This window comes from Poecile atricapillus, chromosome Z, assembly GCF_030490865.1.
Source record: "Poecile atricapillus isolate bPoeAtr1 chromosome Z, bPoeAtr1.hap1, whole genome shotgun sequence".
In the NCBI taxonomy this organism is placed as follows: domain Eukaryota; kingdom Metazoa; phylum Chordata; class Aves; order Passeriformes; family Paridae; genus Poecile; species Poecile atricapillus.
This window is the reverse complement of record NC_081289.1, coordinates 5706303-5725021: the sequence shown is the minus strand read 5'-3', so window position 1 is coordinate 5725021 and position 18719 is coordinate 5706303. Positions and strand designations below refer to the sequence as shown.

The window sequence follows — 18719 nt, the reverse complement described above, 5'->3', positions numbered from 1 at the left end:
CTATCCCTTATTTTCTAATACTTTCCGACCCCAAATGCCCATAAGGACTGGGATTTAACTTTGTATCCTTTAGAAGATTATTCTAATTGAACAGATAGTGGGTATTTTTTTCTTGATACTTCATCTAAGCTATATTTCACCTCTTATGATGGTAAATCCTTGGTTCTGTGTACAGCCAAAACCAATTCCCATTTGTCACTGGCATTTGGGCAGTATTTGGCTGTGGAGGAAATAAATGCACCATCTTCATTGATGCTGCTGTGGATACTGGGTGAGGTGCTCCCATAACAGCACTAATCCTTCTCTGTAGTCTCTGCAATATTTAAAATGAAGATACTTTATAGTAACACAGCACATTTCCCTCTAAGGTATTGTCAGGAATTTGTCACAAAATAGTATTAGTTGCTGTCTGGTGGGTACTTGCTCAAGTGATGGTCTAGAAAACAAACTCCCTTCAATTATTTGAGCCATTCACAGCTGAATGGAAATACCAAGGTGTCATATCCCTCACATCTCTGCAGGAGGCTGCAATCTCTCTGAGTGATCCTGGCAGCAGTAAGGCACACTGAGTGTTGTGTTTTCATGGTGGAATTAGGAGCTTCACTTGTGGAGGTACCAGATTTTCAGTTCATAAGATCATAGAATGGTTTGGGTTGGAAGAGACCTTAAGGCTCATCTCGTTCCAACACCCCTGCCACAGACAGAGGCACCTTCCACTAGACCAGGTTGTTCAAAGTTCTTAGTTTAATCTTATCCTCTTATTAGTGTCTTATTGTCCACAATCTTACTTTCTTCAACCCACAATCCTATGTTCTCTATCTTGAAATCAGTGATAAGCCTCTATTCATACTTTCTTAGAGATCATTACAGACTTCTAATTATTGCTTTCAGTCACAAGCTTCTCTTTATTTTCTTTCTCTGCTTTTTCCCTGTGTTTCTCCTTCAGAAGAGAAAATTTCCACTCACTACAATTTGTAATGGCCGCAAATGGGAATGGGCGAGCATTCCTGGGATGAATGATTGAGACAGTGTATTAATGTGATTCCCTGACACATAGTAAATTCCATTTGCAAAGAAGCAAAGTTCCTTATTTTAAGCCCTTCTTGCATATCCCTCCCCCCTCAATGGCTGATAGACCATCTCCGAGTTACAATGGGGCGAGAGCTGGGATTGACTGCAGACTGCTTTAATGCCACTCTTAATGACAACTTGTGAAGATTAGGAAGTTGTCAGAATCAGATATCAGCAAAAGCTCCAGCTTGCTTTGTGAAGTCAGTCTGAATTAATTAATGGGTAGCTTTCCTTTGATATCGCTTTGATATTTGGCTGCAGCTGGATAAAAATCAACCACAAAGGAAGCTACATTTTGTTTACCACTGCTTAAGACTCTGTTTAGCTCAATGTGATTTTTTTTTTCTTTTTGCAGTTTTTACTTTTTTAACTTCCCTGGCACAAGGCAATAGATACAGACTTTTTGTTAATAAATGGAGTTATGATGGCATCTTTTTTAATGACTGTTTCTCTCTGCTCCTGCAGATAGTCAGGCTACCCTCTGGTAGCAAAGCCATTACTGATTTCAGCTAAGCTGAAGGAGAAAAGATAAACCATTCCAAAAGTGAGACAAATAGTAGCTTTCTCCCTCTGTTAGTGCTTTTCCTGTTAAAAGGTATTTGACACTTTAATTGTAGAATAATAAAATCAAAGAATCATTGAATCATAGCAAGGTTTGGGTTGGAGGAGGCCTTAAGGACCATTCAAGCTTCCATCTCCTGCCATGGGCAGGGACACCTTCCACTAGACCAGGTCTGTCAAGCCTTGTACACTTCCAGCTTCCCTGGGAAACCTGTGCCAGGGCCTCTGTACCCTCACAGTAAGGAATTTCTTCCTAATTTCTAATCTAAACTTACTCTCTTTCAGTTTAAACCCATTCCCCTGTGTATTGTCAATAATATTTGCTCTCTGCTTTAGAGGGTGCTGACCACTCCACACACTGACAGCCTAAAACAAGCTCTGCAACTCCATGTCCTCCATGTGTTTCCAGGGTGGGAATTCACAGTCCATTTGAGCATCTCTAAAGGATCTGAATGTCTGCCAAGACAATCAGATGAACACGTCTGTACCCCCAGACTGGTGCTTGCACCCAAATGATTCCCCATGTACTCCTGGCAGCCCCAGTGGCCCTGCTGGCCAGAGGAGAAAGGATTTCTCTGCACAGCACAGGGCAAGAGCAGACAAAAAAAGTGGCTCTTCCAACTAAGCTGATGAAGATGACAATTTCTTCCAGAGAATGAGCAAAAAATAAATTATGTCTCTGCATCTGGGAAGAGTGCTTTTAATTAGGCAGAATAGGATTGTCCAAAGTGTGTTATTAGAGCAGGAGACTCAATCAGACCACCCAGTTTCACCTGTTTTTTGTAGTATTATGGGGTTTTTGAGCACCACAGAGAAGACAGAACTTCTGTTTTCTCTCTTATCATGTACACTGTCCCATTCAGCAGCACAGTGCACCTGCCCAGTGGGATTCATTACGTGACTGCAATGGGGGAAACTGGCTGGGGCTACCTGAGCTTCCTGCACCACCACAGGAGTGCAAACACACAATTAGCCAGCACTGCATCCCTTCAACAGCAATGGACCACAGAGCAGAGGTGTTTGAAGGAAGCAGCCCAGCTCACAGGGTTGGACACAACTGCAGGAAGATATTGAACAAACATTCTCTCTGATACAAACATGCCATGAGGCCTGGCTCCTTAGTCATAACATAACTCAGATCCACAGATGTCTAACACTGCTATCAAGGCAGGTAAAAGGCATCCAAGGGCACCTCTAATGATGTTGCTTCCTGATGCCTGCAACTCTTTTCATGATTTTCCTTTCTAATCTCACTATTGTAGGAGTAGTCAGACAGCTAGGAAGGCTCCCTGAACCAGCTTTTCATTACGAAGACAATTTTAATAGCTCGTGTCGTGCTGTTAATGAGGCTGACTGAAGCACCTGTACTTTCTGTTCCACATAGCAGAAAACAGCTAACACCAGCAGGAGGATAAATAGCTGTTTAAGAGAGTGCCTGGGCTATTGTCCTTAGCTAAGCACCCCACCTAAATCTTGGTGAGCTTTGCAATACCCTGGAGTACTCCAGTGATGGCCTCTTGATTTTCTTCAGAGATTTTGATTCTGAAGTGCACAGCAAAAGGTTCTCCAAGTCAGTGATTTTTGGGTACTCAGCTTAAAAGTGATATCCTGTGAACTGATCCTCCACCCTCACCGAGCAAGATGTTCTAAGTTGGACAAAAAGGTCTGGAGGGATTTTACAGAGTGATGACCTCAACTGGTCAAAGTTATGGAAACCAGAGGTAAATCCCAGTGTCACACTCCAGAATGGTTTGGCCTTTAGGGCATGAGCTTCACATTAGTGAATTTTTCTGAAGTCAAGCCATTATTATGCATTACTTACTTTCCATCCCAATATTATTAGACTGCAAAACAGTGAAAAAAAACCCCAAAACCTGAACTACTCCAAGAATTCTCTAAAAAAAAAACTAGTGTGCATCTAACTGCTTTTGCAGCTGGGCCAACGTGCTCCTGCTTCCCAGCAGGAAATGAAACAACCTGATATGGATGTTTAGGATCTAAAGCAGCTCACTGAGGCCCATTCCCTGTGCAGCTGTGCACCCTCCTGACATACCAGAGGTCATCACCCCCTGTCATCCCAGGTAAGGCAGGTCAAGGTTTAGCCACCTTGTCTCAGTGCCTCAGCACAGCATCTTCCTGCACTCCTCTGTTCTTGGAGAGTCTCTTCAAAATGTTTGAACAAAATTCTTACTACAGCATGAACTCATATCGAGATATCACAGTACCTGAGTCACTGCCCTCAGTACCAGGCAACCAAGTGCTGTTCCTTGCTTTCTCTCCCTCCCATCAGAACCTGATACTTTCAAACAGCTGGAACAGCTTCAAGAGGAGAAATGGTGATCCTAATCTTAACTAAGTCCAGTGGTGAAGGCTCTGTTAGGTCAATCCAAGCTAAATCCTTTCAATAAACAAGGCAGAGAGGATATGAACTGCATTCTCCTTGCATGCCAGAAAGTTACCCTAATGATGAGGCTATGAATTTGGTGAAGGCAAATTTGACCTTCTATCCCTCAATGAGAAAAAGGGAAAATATAATTATGAACTAAATGTTTTGCTCAATTTAGAGAAGCTATTTTCACTTGGTGAAAATTTCCCTCTCCCTATGTCTGCACAACGCTCACCATTCTCCCATTAAGCTGCAAGTTCAGCTACTTACAGAGATTTCACTGGGTTCCTAAGTCACTTTTTTCCATTTCATAAATCTGGGGCTGGTGATCCATTCTGTGTTTCACAGAAATTGTAGGTGTAAACTCCACTTTTCTACTAAGGTATCTGAACGTAGTACAAATACACATTTTCACTGAAGTGGCAGAGTCAGCGCCATATTTTTTTTTGAGAAGCAGGGGTAGAAGTGGTATTTTTGAATAGAAACAAATACGCACATGTCTTCTGGGCTGGGCAAAGTGTATCATTAAGTGGGTTCCTTTGCACAGTATTTTAAAGGAAGGAATGGGCCAGATTAACTTTCTCAACATAATTCAATGTCTTATAGTTCACTTCTAAGGAAAAGATGGTCCCTGGGAATTCTCCTCTTTCCCATCTGGTTATTTTTATCACTTAAGCAGTTTCTATACTCTTTGGATCCTTCATTAAACAGCATTTGGCCATACTATATGGGTACTGAATTAGTTTAATTTGTCATCATAAATCAATCACTGCAAAACCTCAACTAAGTTAATTGCTCTTTGAATTCCCTTTCTGTTTGTCAAAATCTCTCAGAGTCACTGATATATCATATTCAGGCTATTATTCAAATCATAGTGGATGATTACCTTTTTATTACAGGTAATTTTTTCATAATGTTCATACAGTACTGACAAATCATAAGGCTTAAAACAGAGAAGGGAACTGGATATTACTGAACTACTCCAGAAAGGAGTGTCGGGATAGTCATTAGAAAGGAGTTCATGATGTAAAGCGAAAACCAGAAATATATTTGGGTTTTTTTGGCTTCTTGTTGGACAAATAGTATTTTATCAGCAAGTGAATGAGGTTTCACAGTATGTCGTCATGGGTGCCTGCATTTTGGACCAGATTATTCTGATTATTATTTTTCATATTCAACACCCCTAAGTGAACTTTGAGGTTTCCTTACAGCCAGTACACAACCTGTGTGCAAAGTACTCTTTAAGCCAGTCCTGCTTTCCTGTGATGTAAAAAACATTTAATAAAATCAGTAGTGATTTTTACAATGTAAAAATTAAAAACGTCTTCCTTGACAACATCTGGCAAAAAAGGAAGCCATGAATATTTTAGAAAAACAGTTCCTACAAACACCACCTTGCTGTTAAAATACTAAGAGCTTTCTCAAAATGGTATCTCTTCCTTGTTAAACCCTTAATCAAATCAATTCATACAGCTAATGCCCTAATTTCATGCCAGAACTTCAATACAAAAAGTTTGCTGCTACTTGGAATATGTATATCCCACTTGAAATAAGAACCACGTAAACCATGATTCTGTTAAAAGCATGGGGGTGCAGTGTGGGCTGTTAATTATTCTTGTGATAAAGTTAGATAGGAGGATATATAAAAAAATGTACATAAAGACAAAAAATAACCCTTACTATGTCCAATAAGTCTAAGTTCAAACACAGAACAAAGACTGCAAAGAGGTCTAGGTGTAGATTTTACAAATGGATGCCCATTGCTTTCTGACTTCAAATTGCCTCTGCATGACATTAAAGGTGCATTTATTCAGCTATTTGGCTCCAAGATCCAACCAATATATAGTGCTCTTGTGTTACCTATCTGCACTTAACCCTTGCCAGAAAATCCTGCCAGGTTCACTTGTGAGCAAAACAGAGAGCATTCTGTTTTAAAAATAAAGTATGTTGAATTGAAAACAAAGAACAAATGTCAGTGCCATGAAGGCAGTTAAAGCAGTTCCTGAATACAGCTCTTTGAGGTTTGCCCTCTATACAAAAGCCAATTTTCACTAAGCAGCAAATTAGAGCATGGGGGAACCAAGATTATTACATCTAACTGAAGGTACAGAATAAATTCAGATGGGTGGAATTTATTGGATTACTCTGTTTAGGGAATAGAAGTTAAACACCTCTAACGAAGCCATGAGATTCTTAATGAAGATGAGACTAGTTAAGGCCTCAGTTCTACAGCTCATCCCAAAGAAGCCCATTTCTAAGATCATTATTACATTCAAATTGAGGTTTTCCCTTTTCTCCCTTCTGCCTTTTAAAACAAAATCCAAATGAACACTCCAAGAAAACCTGTCTCTAAGCTGAATAATATAAACCACATCCCTATGAGCTGTGAGGGTATCAGCAACCTGCTCTCATGCTATGTTTGAAAAGACACATCTGAAAATTCATGCTGTTCATTTGCAAGACATAAAAGCTACTTGTGATGCCAGCACCAAGTAAACAGAAGAGAACTGTCCCTGTTCCGTTGATCTGTATCATATATCATAACAATATGTCTGTATTTCTCAAACACTGCATATCTGCTTCTCTGCCTAGTAGCAATCGTACATAACAAGTGATATCTAAATACATATTTCAGGAAAGATAAAAGCTCCAATATATGACAAGGAATATTATGACTAACAGAGAGATTATATTAATCATGAATAAAAAGATGATGTTTGATCCTACTTGTGCGGAAAGTTTTTAAAATTTGTTTTAAAAAATCTTTTAAATGAATTTCTATCCTCAAGGAAAATGATTAAAACCAGAAAAGCCTTGAGATGTCAGCTGGTGACATGTTTTTCTTCTTTATCTTTCTTTTTTTGTTGTTGTTGCTGTGAAAAAAAAATAAATCTGAGAGAATACAGCAAAGTGCATCATTAACTTCTTATTAATTTTATAATACAAAGGCAATTCAGTTAAAATAGTAGTGCTGCAACTTTAAATTACAGAACTAGCTTGGTATTTAATGAGAGATTTAGCACAGCGGGGTTTCTGTTAAATTAAGTTGTGCCTTCACATCACAGTGGGAAAACAGGTGTATATTGGTTTAGAATTATGGAAATGTTGACTAATTCCAAGGCTTGTAATCAAACAGCAAGGCACCCTGCAATATTTTCTTCCAAGATTCTGCATTAATCATTTATGTCTGGTCTTATTTTCTTCATGTCCACTAAAAGGGTGCAGCTCAAAGGAGCAGATCAAGCGCTGGTGTTTTCATGTCTCTGTTAAGGATGAGGTCCAGGCAAAAAGCAGAGATAGAGACATAGCACTGCAGGCTTTGCTCAAAAAGCTACTTAAATTAAACTGCACATGCAGCCTTGGAAGGGGCATAAATTTCACACTAAAGCCACACTTTTTTGGCTTCACCAGTGCTGATCCAAAACCTGCTTACTGAGCTACATGGAGCAAGTCTGCATTTATGAAATGAAGAGACTAAACCCAGAAATAATTTAAGCTCTATCAATAATGAGCACAGAGCTATTCTCCTCCACACCTCTGCAGAAGTGCAGGTTACACCTGAGTGCAGGTAAAACACAGATGAATTCCAACAGCCACAGCATCCCTGCAGCCCCCTGCTCCTGCCTCTGCCAGGTTTCCTTACCTCACACTAATAAATCACCTGCCTTTAACTCAGATTTTCTTCCTGGGCTATTTAAGGATGCCTTATCCCATGCATGGTGGTATGACAGCAAAAGGGGAAGGCATGGACTCTTCTGTTTCCAGGAGACACCTTATTACTGAACCTCCTACTGACCATACCTCGCTTACTGGAAGCAAGCTGACACTTGATGCCCAAATGAACCTGATCCAAATTCATCCCTTGTTGTAGCTCTGACAGAAGATTGCTTCCATTTGCTCTGAGAGTATTTTACACATGGAACTATCCACTACTGATCCCTGCTTGTTTGGTAAAAGCTGCTTAGCAGGCAGGAGGAACACCACAGAAATTGCTAAAATTTATATAGGAGAACCCTGCTAACGTGAAACATTTCCAGTACACGGGTCACAACTCTAAAGTGTGCTTAAATGAAGTTATTTTGGGAATACACAGATGCGGCATAACAGTATCCCCATATATGCTGAATGTCAGCATACTGCATGTGCAAAATATAGAATCTGTCATAGAATATATGCTGAATCATTCTGAAAGACAAGTAGTAGAAATGTATTCAAGTTGCTTCTCTTTGTTAGAGGCTTCCCTTTAAAAAAGAAGGTATAACAACTTATCTCATAGTAAAATCTAAACATCTCTGGCTGTATCAGGAGTATTTTTAAAGCCAAGGCCTCAGAGTCATGGAAATGCAATTTCCACATATCCTTAAAAGAAAACTTTATAACCTCACAGTCAGGACAGGAAAAAACAGCTTGGAAAGATAAATCTTAAATGACAAAGGGCTAGAGAGGGCTTTAGAAAAAAAAAATTTTTTTTTTTTTAACCTTATTTTAAAAGCATCAAAACACTAGCATCTTTAACTGCTGCCTGCTCATTAGCTGTGCAAAAGTGGGGGAGAAAATAATGCCCTGCTCAAGTAAGATGCAATGCAGAGCTGAGCCAGCTTTGTCACTTGTACGTGGGGAAGTCAGAGAGGGAATCTGCCCCTCCAAGTCACCCACTGGGATAAATAAGATCTTTCAAAACACAGCAAGCAGCTTGGGGGACTCAGGGAAGAACAAAGAAAAGTAAAAGCAGCTGAGGGAGCTGTATTTGTTTAGCCTGAAGAAAAGGAGGCTTGGGGTGACCTTATCACTCTCTTCAGCTCCCTGACAGGAGGGTGTAGCTAGGTGGGGGTCAGGCTCTGCCCCCAGGCAATCAGTGACAGGATGAGAAGACATGTCCTCAAGCTGTACCAGGGGAGGTTCAGGTTGGACATCAGAATGAATGTCTTCACTGAAAGGGTGGTCAAGCACTGGAACAGGCTTTCCAGGGAAGTGGTGGAGTCATCATTTTTAGAAGTGTTAAAAAAAACCCAACCTGGATGTGGCACTTAGGGCTGTGATTTAATAGACATGGTGGTTTTTGGTCAAAGGTCTCAATGATCCTGGAGGTCTTTTCCAACCCTTATGACTCTCTGATTGTATGATTCTAAACAGACTGTGTCTAATTCTAAGGGGGGTAATGGGTAGATCTTGTGGTAGAGCTTGAGGGATGCTATCTGGGCAGGGTGCTGCTCCAGCAGCTTGGGATACCTCCATCCTACCCAGCCAGTCCACACAGCAATTTGACTCAAAGCATGATGGAGAGGAATTACTCAGTGAGTTGGTTTAGGTGCAACATTGAATGGGGTTAGAGAGCTCTCATCCAAGGGCTCAGCATTTTCTGGCACTGGGGATGGGAACCAACAACTGGGATGCAGAGCCAGAGGGTGCTGAAATTCAGCCTGAGCTCCAAAGTGAACTCAATGGGAATTGTCCCTCAGAGCCTTCCTTTCTCTCTTGAGGATGGTACATCCGTCCTCTACACCCTCAAGTGCCAAGACTCCCACTGGGAGGCTTGTAAAGCCTTGATACTGTCCCTTGCAAGGACCAGTTGCTGGAAAACATCATTTGAAGTGCCACAACTTCTCTCTCCTGTTTTCCTGTGGCTGGCCTACCTTTGCAGATTTCCTACCACCATTCAATGCCATGAAGCATTTTCATTGCAAATGACAGAGGCCTCCCATTTTACCTTTGGCAGGGTTCAGGGTAACTGTCCCATGACAGCACCTCTGTACACAGGTCATTTCCATGATGCATGAGGTGGCTTTCCTAATAGAAAATCACTTGCACAAAGTGAACTGGACAGATATAATTTTTCAAACACAGAGTGTCCAATTTTACACACAACACATAGGAACTAAGGGAGATATTGGCTATATAACTGTCAGTCCAGGCAATGCTCTATTTATTTACACAGTGTATTTATTTATTTTCATGTCTGTAACCATACACTACAAACATATACTTGAACACTTCTCCTGAATCAAGAGGGATATACCTCCATCTTTATATTTTTTCTCTTCCATCCTCAAAGTATTCAGCAGAAGAAATGAAAATGGTGGTAGAAGAAGATTTCAGAGTTAAGACATGCAATTACCAGTGATATACTTCTCTCTAGCCCTGTAATTTAAATATAGAATACCAGAGGAAAATGCAAGGTACAGTTTGTACAACACAACCACAACTGTTTGGAACACTGGTGCCAGTGGGAGCAGGTGGTGAGGAGAGGTGAGACAGGATGACTCTGTGCAAGCAGCTATGTGGTACCACACTCCACAACACCCTGAGATATGCAGGTTGTTTACAAACCATGTGGATAAAGGCTGCATTTAACAAAGTCTGCCTGTGTTTTGTCTTTTCCTCTTCTCTCCCTTTTCAAGCATGAAGCCCCAGCGTTGAAGTGTTTTTCTGCCATATGTTTTCTCTCCTCCCCTCCCCTTAAATAAATTTAAAAAGAGATCCACATTGCACTCTGGCCACTGTCTGTAGTCAGCAGGAATCAGTACCTTTTCCAGCCAAGTGACTTTCTAGAGTACAGCAACTGCCTTTGGACATGCTGCCATTGCTACAGGACTGGCACCAACACAGGACACACCATCAGCTTATCCACCCTCCTTGCAGAGGTCAAGGTCATTTGAGGCACCAAGCAGCATTGAGAGCAAAAGGGCTATTTTTATGTCAATAAAATAATTAGGATCAAAAAGCAAATGTACTCACCCCAGGTAAAGTTTTAATATTGTGCAGTGCATTCTGTGCCTCAAGAGCAGCTTTTCTTGTATAAAATGTTACGAAACAACAACCTATAGAGAGAAATGAAAAGCTTTCAGAAATTAGTGAGTATGATTTGTGAGAGTACAATAGGGAGGGAGAAAAAACAGTGGTTGAACAACACATTATGAAAGCTGGAAATGTGAATTATCCTGAGGCGCCTGAATGACATGAATAAAAGAAAGCTTGTATGGTTTAAAATAAAAAATCCCCCCCTGTGCATTGCATCTATAGCACACCTGTATTGTTAGTGAGCTGTAATCACTTAGAAATTGTTAACCAAAATCCAATTGGCTTTGTACATTGTAAATAAGGTTATATTTTTCTGAAGGCTCCCCATTATACTTTGAATATAAGCAACATGGCAAAGTCAAGCAGCAGGAATTCATTGTTACATTCCAAACAGAAAATCAGGCTAAAGCAGGACCTTATTTAAAGGGCTTTATACAAAAGAGCTAAGGTTGGTTCCCTCCTTTCCTTGAAACCAGGCAGGACTGCAGGTGGAACACTCATCTCAGTTTCAAGAATGAAAAACAAGCTACAGGTGAATTCACCACTGCTGGGATAGTGGAGGCTGCTGATGGCTGACAGCATTAAGGGAGGCTCTGCTGTCCCTGCAGCTGCCAAATTTTCAGTAGAGCAGGTAGTTTTAGTTGCCTTAATCCTGTGGTTTCCTTTTGACAGTATGATCCAGCCAGGTGGTGTGTGGGACCAAACATGGGTTGCTGTCACTTTATCCACTGCAAACATGTAAAGTAGCTTTTTCTGCAGCACACAGAACCCAGGCAGCTCAACACCAGCCCCAGGGTGAGGTCAGGGCTCACAGACAGATCCTCAGGGAAGAGCTATAATGTCACAGGCAGGGGACAAAACGCAAGGACTAGGGTTTGCCTGTAATGCCCCATGGCAATGAAGTCTGCTCCTTGACAGATGAGAGGTTTGCTGCAGATGGGGTGTTTGGTGACCCAACTGCTTTGGGGAGAGGGAAAACATTCTGGGCAATGCTGGTTGTGGGGCAGAAGTGGCTCCTGAAATAAAAACCTGCTTCGCATGAAACAGGATGATGCAGGTCTTACTGATGAATCAGAAAACAATCCTGTTCTCTTAATCACAGTCAGAGATTTGTTACAACTCCAGAGAAATGTCAAAACCAATCAGTAAATAAAAGAAACCCTGGCTCATGAGCCTTGGTGCTCCCTTGGAGCCTGACACACATAAAATAATCTGTGCTTCAGGCAGTGAGCAAAGATGACGCTTGTATCAACTCCCTAATGTTGGCCAAGGTGAAACATCCCATCCCACCTGACATTCCTGCTTGTGTTCAACCCTGCCCCGTCTCTGTAATGGCAAAGGACATGGGGAGAAGGTGTACACAGCAGTACACAGAAAACATTGAAAGTAACCATGTGGAGTGGACCACTTTGGAAGGAAGGGCTGGATCCAGAAAGGGCCCCTCCACTGCCCCTTGCTTGGCTCAAGCTGTGCTTGGCATTGGGAATGCTCCCTCTGGCTCTGCAGCCAGGCCAGTGACAACCATTACCCCGGTAACAAGCAAAGGTGACCATGTATTCCCAGCTGGAACACAGCAAGTTTATCCCTAATACACAAAATCACTTGCAGGCACAGCAAAACATGGGCAGGCAGGTAATGCAGACTTAACACAGCTGAGAGGAACATTTTTCATACTGCCAACAGGTTCTTTAAAATTTCACACTTTATGATGGAGATGGTTTAGTAATTATTTCAGTAAGCGGAACATTGTTTGCAGGGATGCGTGCTACAGACAGGCATAGCCTGTTAAGGTTTGTGTTTCCTGTAAGTGTTTCTAAACCTTCTGTTTCACTGGAAAATTCTGAAAATCTGAATTATTTTGCCCCAGATGAAAATGAGAAAAAAATCCAAGTTTGTGACATTTAATAGTGTGATTTTGAGACAATATCACAATATTTTTCTAGCCTGTCAGCCAGCTCCAAGTCTATCTTCTATTGTTTCTTCTTTCAGTTTATTAGCTTTTTAATATAAGGCTTTTTAACCAGGAGAGAGGATTCAGAGGGGAAAATATCAAGCTGTAATCACAACTTTCCAATTGCTATGTCCTTTTCCGTGGGCCCGAAGAATTTCATTTTAGATTTCAGCTCTGTGGGTTCATTCCGATAAGGAGAAATTTGAAATCTATTGGTTTATCATTCTTGGCACTACTTGAAAGAGCTGCACTTGAAAGATGAATATGCTGTGAAATACCCTTTAACTGATCATTTTTGGGAAGTAATAGCTCAGGAGAGAAAAATGTTTCTGTGAATGAGGGCCGGAAGAAACAGTAGCTTAATGGGAAACGTGCAGATGTTTCAGGCAGGTCATTGGACCTTGACAAAAATAGAGACTTCTAAGCTCAAAGACTGACAAATCTGAAAATGCTTACGGATAAAATTTTTCTCAGGACACATTTGGCTCATATCTTCTTAAATACAACAAACCCCACAACAAGAGCTTTGCTGTGGTGTGAGGGGGACATGGACATCCGCTTGTGGACACCTGAATTTGAAGGTATCTCCTAAAGAGGTCAGGGCTGGACTCAAAAAGATAGTAAGGCAACAGAGAGGAACAGAAAAGGCAATAGTCCATGTTTCCCCAAGGAAATGCTGTAGCCCAGCCTATGGATTTTCCAGAGGTGCTGCAGGCATGTTACAGAAACTGCATTGAAGAGGCCTCCCAATGTAAAATCCTTTGGGGTCAGTACATAGAAAAAGTACCTGGAATATTGGAGGGGAAGATGCCTGTGTAATAGGACAGGGCTAATCTGTGCTTTAGGACTGGTAGCTGTCCCCCTGCTGAAAGGCAAAGAGGCAGTGACCTTTCTTCCTCCATTTTACTGAAGAAAATGTATTATTGCCAAAGACAAACAAGTGTCCCAGCTGGAAAAGAAAAAGTATGTTTCCTACCGAAAGAAAATTAAAAAATACAACCTTCCTCTTCAGGCCTTATGCATATATAATCTTTGTTTCATCACTAACAAACTCAACAGCAGCTTGAACCACAACTAGATTTTCTGACATCCAGATAACTCAGAGCCTGGCTTATAACCTTTTCCCCTCCTAGTCAGGACAACTTAAAAGGTGAATTGGTTTGTGGACATGGTTCTGCCAGTCCTCAACAGCGTGAAATACAGCCCAGTTTAACTCCACGCAGGTCAGTGTATTCTTGCCCACAGGCAGAGGAGCTCATGCTGCCAGTCAGTGCCTCCAGAGCAGCAAATCTCCCACGCTCTGCTAAGCTGGTTGTGCTCTACTTGGAACAGTATTTACTACAGCGTAAGGCATTTCTTCTTTGTACCTTGAAAAAAATTCTGAATGAATCATGCAGATCCCTACAGTCCCTTAAGGACATCGGCAACAACTTCATGGCTATCCTGCCAGATGCTTGAACAGACTGAATAAAACCTGCCACTCCATGCTGCTCAGCGTTTAATGGCAACAAATGGGATGCCTGAGAAACAACAGCAGAAAACAGCCCTACTTCTCCAGGCATCTGACGAGCAAACGCTGCAGTGTGGACACTACAATGCTCAACTTCAACACCTCATTAAAGAAAGGGAAAAGATCTCTTATTTCAGCTTGTTTTCATTTTCTCTCTCTCTTCCCCTCCTCCCCCCTTCCCCCTTTTTTTTCTTTTTTCAAAGGAAATTTAGTGCCAGAGAAAGACCTCAAGGTCCCAGCCATTGGGAGAGAGTTGACACATTCAATTCTCCATGACACATTCAATTCACAAGCCCTTGCTCAGGCTGCCAAAGGCACCAATTAGCACCAGTGGTAGAGATTTTATTTATTTAATTTCCACAGAAACCTGTTTAGCAAGACAGTGACAGGGACAAACAGCCTTGTGTATGGCTAGAAACAGCTTTATGTGAGTCACTGTCAAAGATGGCAGCAATGGATTAGAGAGGAATCAAGCCCGGGGTTCACTGAAACCATCATTCAGAAGTGAGGAATGGGAAAAAGATCAAGTGGTGAGGACTTTCATACCACAGTAGCCATGGTTTTCTGCTGACAGTGAATTTGGGTTTCTTGAGGACTTTATGGAGCTACGACAAATTGCAGCTTTCACCATGAAATGTCAAGAAATGGCATTCCTCCTGTAAGCGAGAGGATTTTTTCAAAGAGCTATTAGTGACCCCATGCAATGGGGCTTCTCCTCCCATGTGACTTCTGCTTTATGACCCAAATATGCCTCCCAGCAGAGCAGTCATGGCTTTGTTAGGCTGCAAGATCCAGCTCTACGCCATCTCCAGGAGCTCCGCCATGCCATTATTTTCCTCACTTTCTCCCAATTCAAACACAGACTAATTATGCTGTGAGAGCTGTTTACATTCCTAATTTTGAACAACTAACAAAGGGAAGCTCTCCTCCACTTGAAGATGTGGCTTACACAGTCCTTGTTGGCATTTAACGGCACTGGGATCTGTGTAAGAGGCTTAATCTCTCAGCCAGGATTTCATGCCTGAATGAATACAGCAACCTCCATCTTGCTTCGGGTGAGAAAAAGTCTTTTACAGCTCCCTAAACTGAATAGACAATTCCTGTGTTAAAGTTAGCAAGAATTACACATGTGCATCTCTATGAGAAAACAACCCTTAGATGTGGACAGGCATTAAAACACGTTCCACAAGATGCTCTGAGGTCTTGATTTGCTTAAAGAAAAATATTCTGCAATCTCCCAGGCCTGAAAATTTAACTTTTGGGAATCAAAAGAGACAAGATACAGGAGGGAAAAGAAAAAAAAGAAAGACAAACCCATATTTATTGGTCTGATATATTAGTTTCTTTAGTTTTCAACTGTCAAAATTTGTCAGTTTGGATCTCTCCTGTGTTGTGCATATTATCACCTGCTGCCAGTACCTGAACCCTAACCATGGGGTATAGAAATACAAGAGCTTATCAGGGTGCCTGCAAAGACTGCAACAACTTAAAAGTATGAAATTTGCTTTACCTTCTAGACTAATAAAATAAACACTTCAAAACAGCTATAATGATTATCTGATGATTGAACTCTGTATTCTTTTAGCAAGTAATGGAATCCTGGCAGACAAATTCAATTCAAAATACATTCACATTCAGGACATCAACAAAGTCATCATGTTGTGAATTGAAAATTCCTTTAAAGGCTGTGTTTGAATTCTAAGGGGTTGACAGATCAAGGGACTGAAGGCCCTGGAAGGCTAAATGAGTGAAGTCCTGCTATGTTTCTTTCTTTCTGTGAATGAAGCTCACTTTTGTGTGTGCATTTGCAAGCAGAACAGGTGCTGGCTTCATACAAGCCTGGAATCTCAATGGGGACAGTAGCTTCTTGTCAATCCAGCACAGTTCAAGCTAGTTTAAGTTCAGGAGGATTTCTTTTTCTTGGTTTCTTCCCCACTCCAAATGTTTTTCTCCTGATTTCCACATTCACTCATCCACCACCAAAATTTAAACATGACACTAATACAGGGCAGCCTTTAACAAGGTCTCTTGCATTCCAGCCATCCACCTGAACTCTGGAATATGTGCTTTGTACATCACAGAAAGCTGCCTGAACAGCACGATTTCCAACCAAACACACCATGTGTGACCTGTAATGTCATTTTCCAAAAGCCAGTGAAGACATTAAAATCTCTTTTCCACTAAAGCCACTGGGAAGATCTATTGCTACAAGGAGTTCAGGTGTGTGGTTGGGCAATGAGACTTTTCACTTTGCTTACATTTTATGCAGTGCAACAGGAGCCTTGCCTGGCTTTTCTACAGATGTTAGTGCAATTACCTAACCCACACTGAAGACTAGTCTAGTATTAGGTGTTTCAAGTCTTAGAGGTTTTTATTGGGTGGTTCCATAAAAACCAGAGAAAACCATGAACTGTCTGAATAGCAAATACAGCCATTCCTGACAAAGACACCCAGAAGGAAAAATCCAACTATTTTTAAAACTCTGCTTATCAGAAGAAGAAGGTGGCTAAGGCAGGGATGTGTTTTGATTCCCACCTGCACCATCCTCATGCTCTATTGTCTGTGGAGTCATGGGAGAGTAAGATGGATTCACTTCCAAAGCCATCCTGATAGAATTGCCGAATACAGCAGAAACCAAACTTTAATGATGCCGCCTCCCAATTAGCTCAGGTTTGCTAATAGTTTGATATAATTGGCACCCTGATGGAAACCGTATTACCAGTCCTGTCACCAGCCAGGAAACCGCACTGCCACTCTAATGACAGCACATATTATAGTGATGCCACTTCTAATATTAATACATTAGCTGAATGTAGGCAAGAGCTCACATGTGAGAAGGATTCACAGCTGGGATGTGCCAAATTCCACCCTGTGCTCTATTTGTCCTCCTGGTTACAGCATTCAGGGTGGCAGTGCCCCAGCCCCAGAGTGCCCTGCATTGCACTGCTCGCATTAAAGCACAAATGCTCCAGGCCGGTAACAGCCCTGTAAATGGCCAGTGAAAAATGATCCCAAGGAGCTCAATTTTTTCTCTCCATGCCTTGCAAGTTATGACGGCCTTTCTGTTAATTGGCCACAAGTCCTAGTTTGCTGTCAGCCTTCAGCTGCACGGGGGAGCTCTTTTGGAGGAGTCGCACTCTGTCATTCCCATACCCTTGTGAATACAAATGCTCTCTATAAATGTCCTCTGCCTACAAAATGGAAGTGGTCCTTTTTTTTTCCCCTTTCTTTATTTCGTTTTCTTTCTTTTTTTTTTTTTTTTTTTTTTTTTTTTTTTCTTTTTTGACCTAGATTAAATTTGCTGCATTTTCAAGCCTTTTGGGAAAGCAACTAAGAACTAATATGCACCGGTTCATGTCCCACAACACTTCCCTACCCATTATTATGTAAATTTTGACTAAAGTGTGACACAGATAGAAAAGATATCAAGGGCAAAATTGCCAGAATCTACTTTTCTTGCTCTCTGAAATAAGCCACTTATATTAAACAGTTTTAAATGGCTAATAGCTGTACAAGTATCTGAAGAATTTCAATGTACAATTTTTCACATAGGACAATTACAGCTTTTGCAAATTCCTGAACTCTCCTGCTGCCAGTGTAATGACTGGGAAGCAAATGGCCAGCATGCTGGAACTCTCTTTTACTTCTGAAGGAAGGGGCCAACTTCCACACCTGCAGCTTGGCAATACTCATATGATATCTGCACTAGATGGTGATAAAGGAGTAAAAAAAAGCAGATGCAGAATTAGATTCCATACATGGTGACAGGGTAAATAAATACACACAAATCAGGTTTATAGCATCAAGGCAATTTTATGTCATTACAAACTAATCTGTCCCTAAAGAAGCCATCCCTGCGTGCTGGGATGGAAGCTGAGCTTTATTGGTCTGGGCTGAGCAGTGGATGAGAGAAATTGCAACATAAACTCAGGAAGTGCTGTGAAGACAGAGCTGAGCAGTCAGTGGCACTGAACCTGCACATCAGCACTGCAGCAACACCATGATCTACAGGGGACCTGGCCTGGAATGTTCATCCTTTGCCAGCCTGTCCAAGCACCCACCCAGTGTAAATCCCCAGGGAAAGACATGGAGATGGAAGGCTACCAGCATCAGTGGGAAAATCAAAGCAGCAGCTCAGTACCTCCTGTCAAGTTCATACTTGGTCCATTCACATTTCTAGATCTCAGGGGTGGAGAGTAACTGGGATCTTTAGGTCAGTCCATATGGGTTACAATAAAAACTGCTTGTCAGAGCTTTTGGACAAGAAATTCTCAAGTAAGTAGGACTGCAGGGGGAGAGGGTGGGGAAATGGCATTCCAGCCTGTAGCTCTGTGAGGGGGTGTCCCATAGGAAGTTACTGCGCTTCCCACTTGTAAAATATAGGAAATAATATATGCAAAAGACAATATTTTTTTTTTTTAAACTTGAAATAGTTTTAAACA

At 41.5% G+C, this 18719-nt stretch overlaps 1 protein-coding gene across 7 annotated transcripts in view; it reads right to left on the bottom strand.

The window, feature by feature from the left end:
* Positions 1-18719, bottom strand: part of LOC131592837 (CUGBP Elav-like family member 2) — a 370538-nt gene that overhangs the window by 84731 nt on the left and 267088 nt on the right. For all 7 annotated transcript variants that reach the window (XM_058864644.1, XM_058864642.1, XM_058864641.1 and 4 more), the window contains one exon: positions 10754-10836. In XM_058864644.1, the coding sequence (XP_058720627.1) occupies positions 10754-10836 (83 nt within the window). The remainder of the gene's footprint in view (positions 1-10753; positions 10837-18719) is intronic.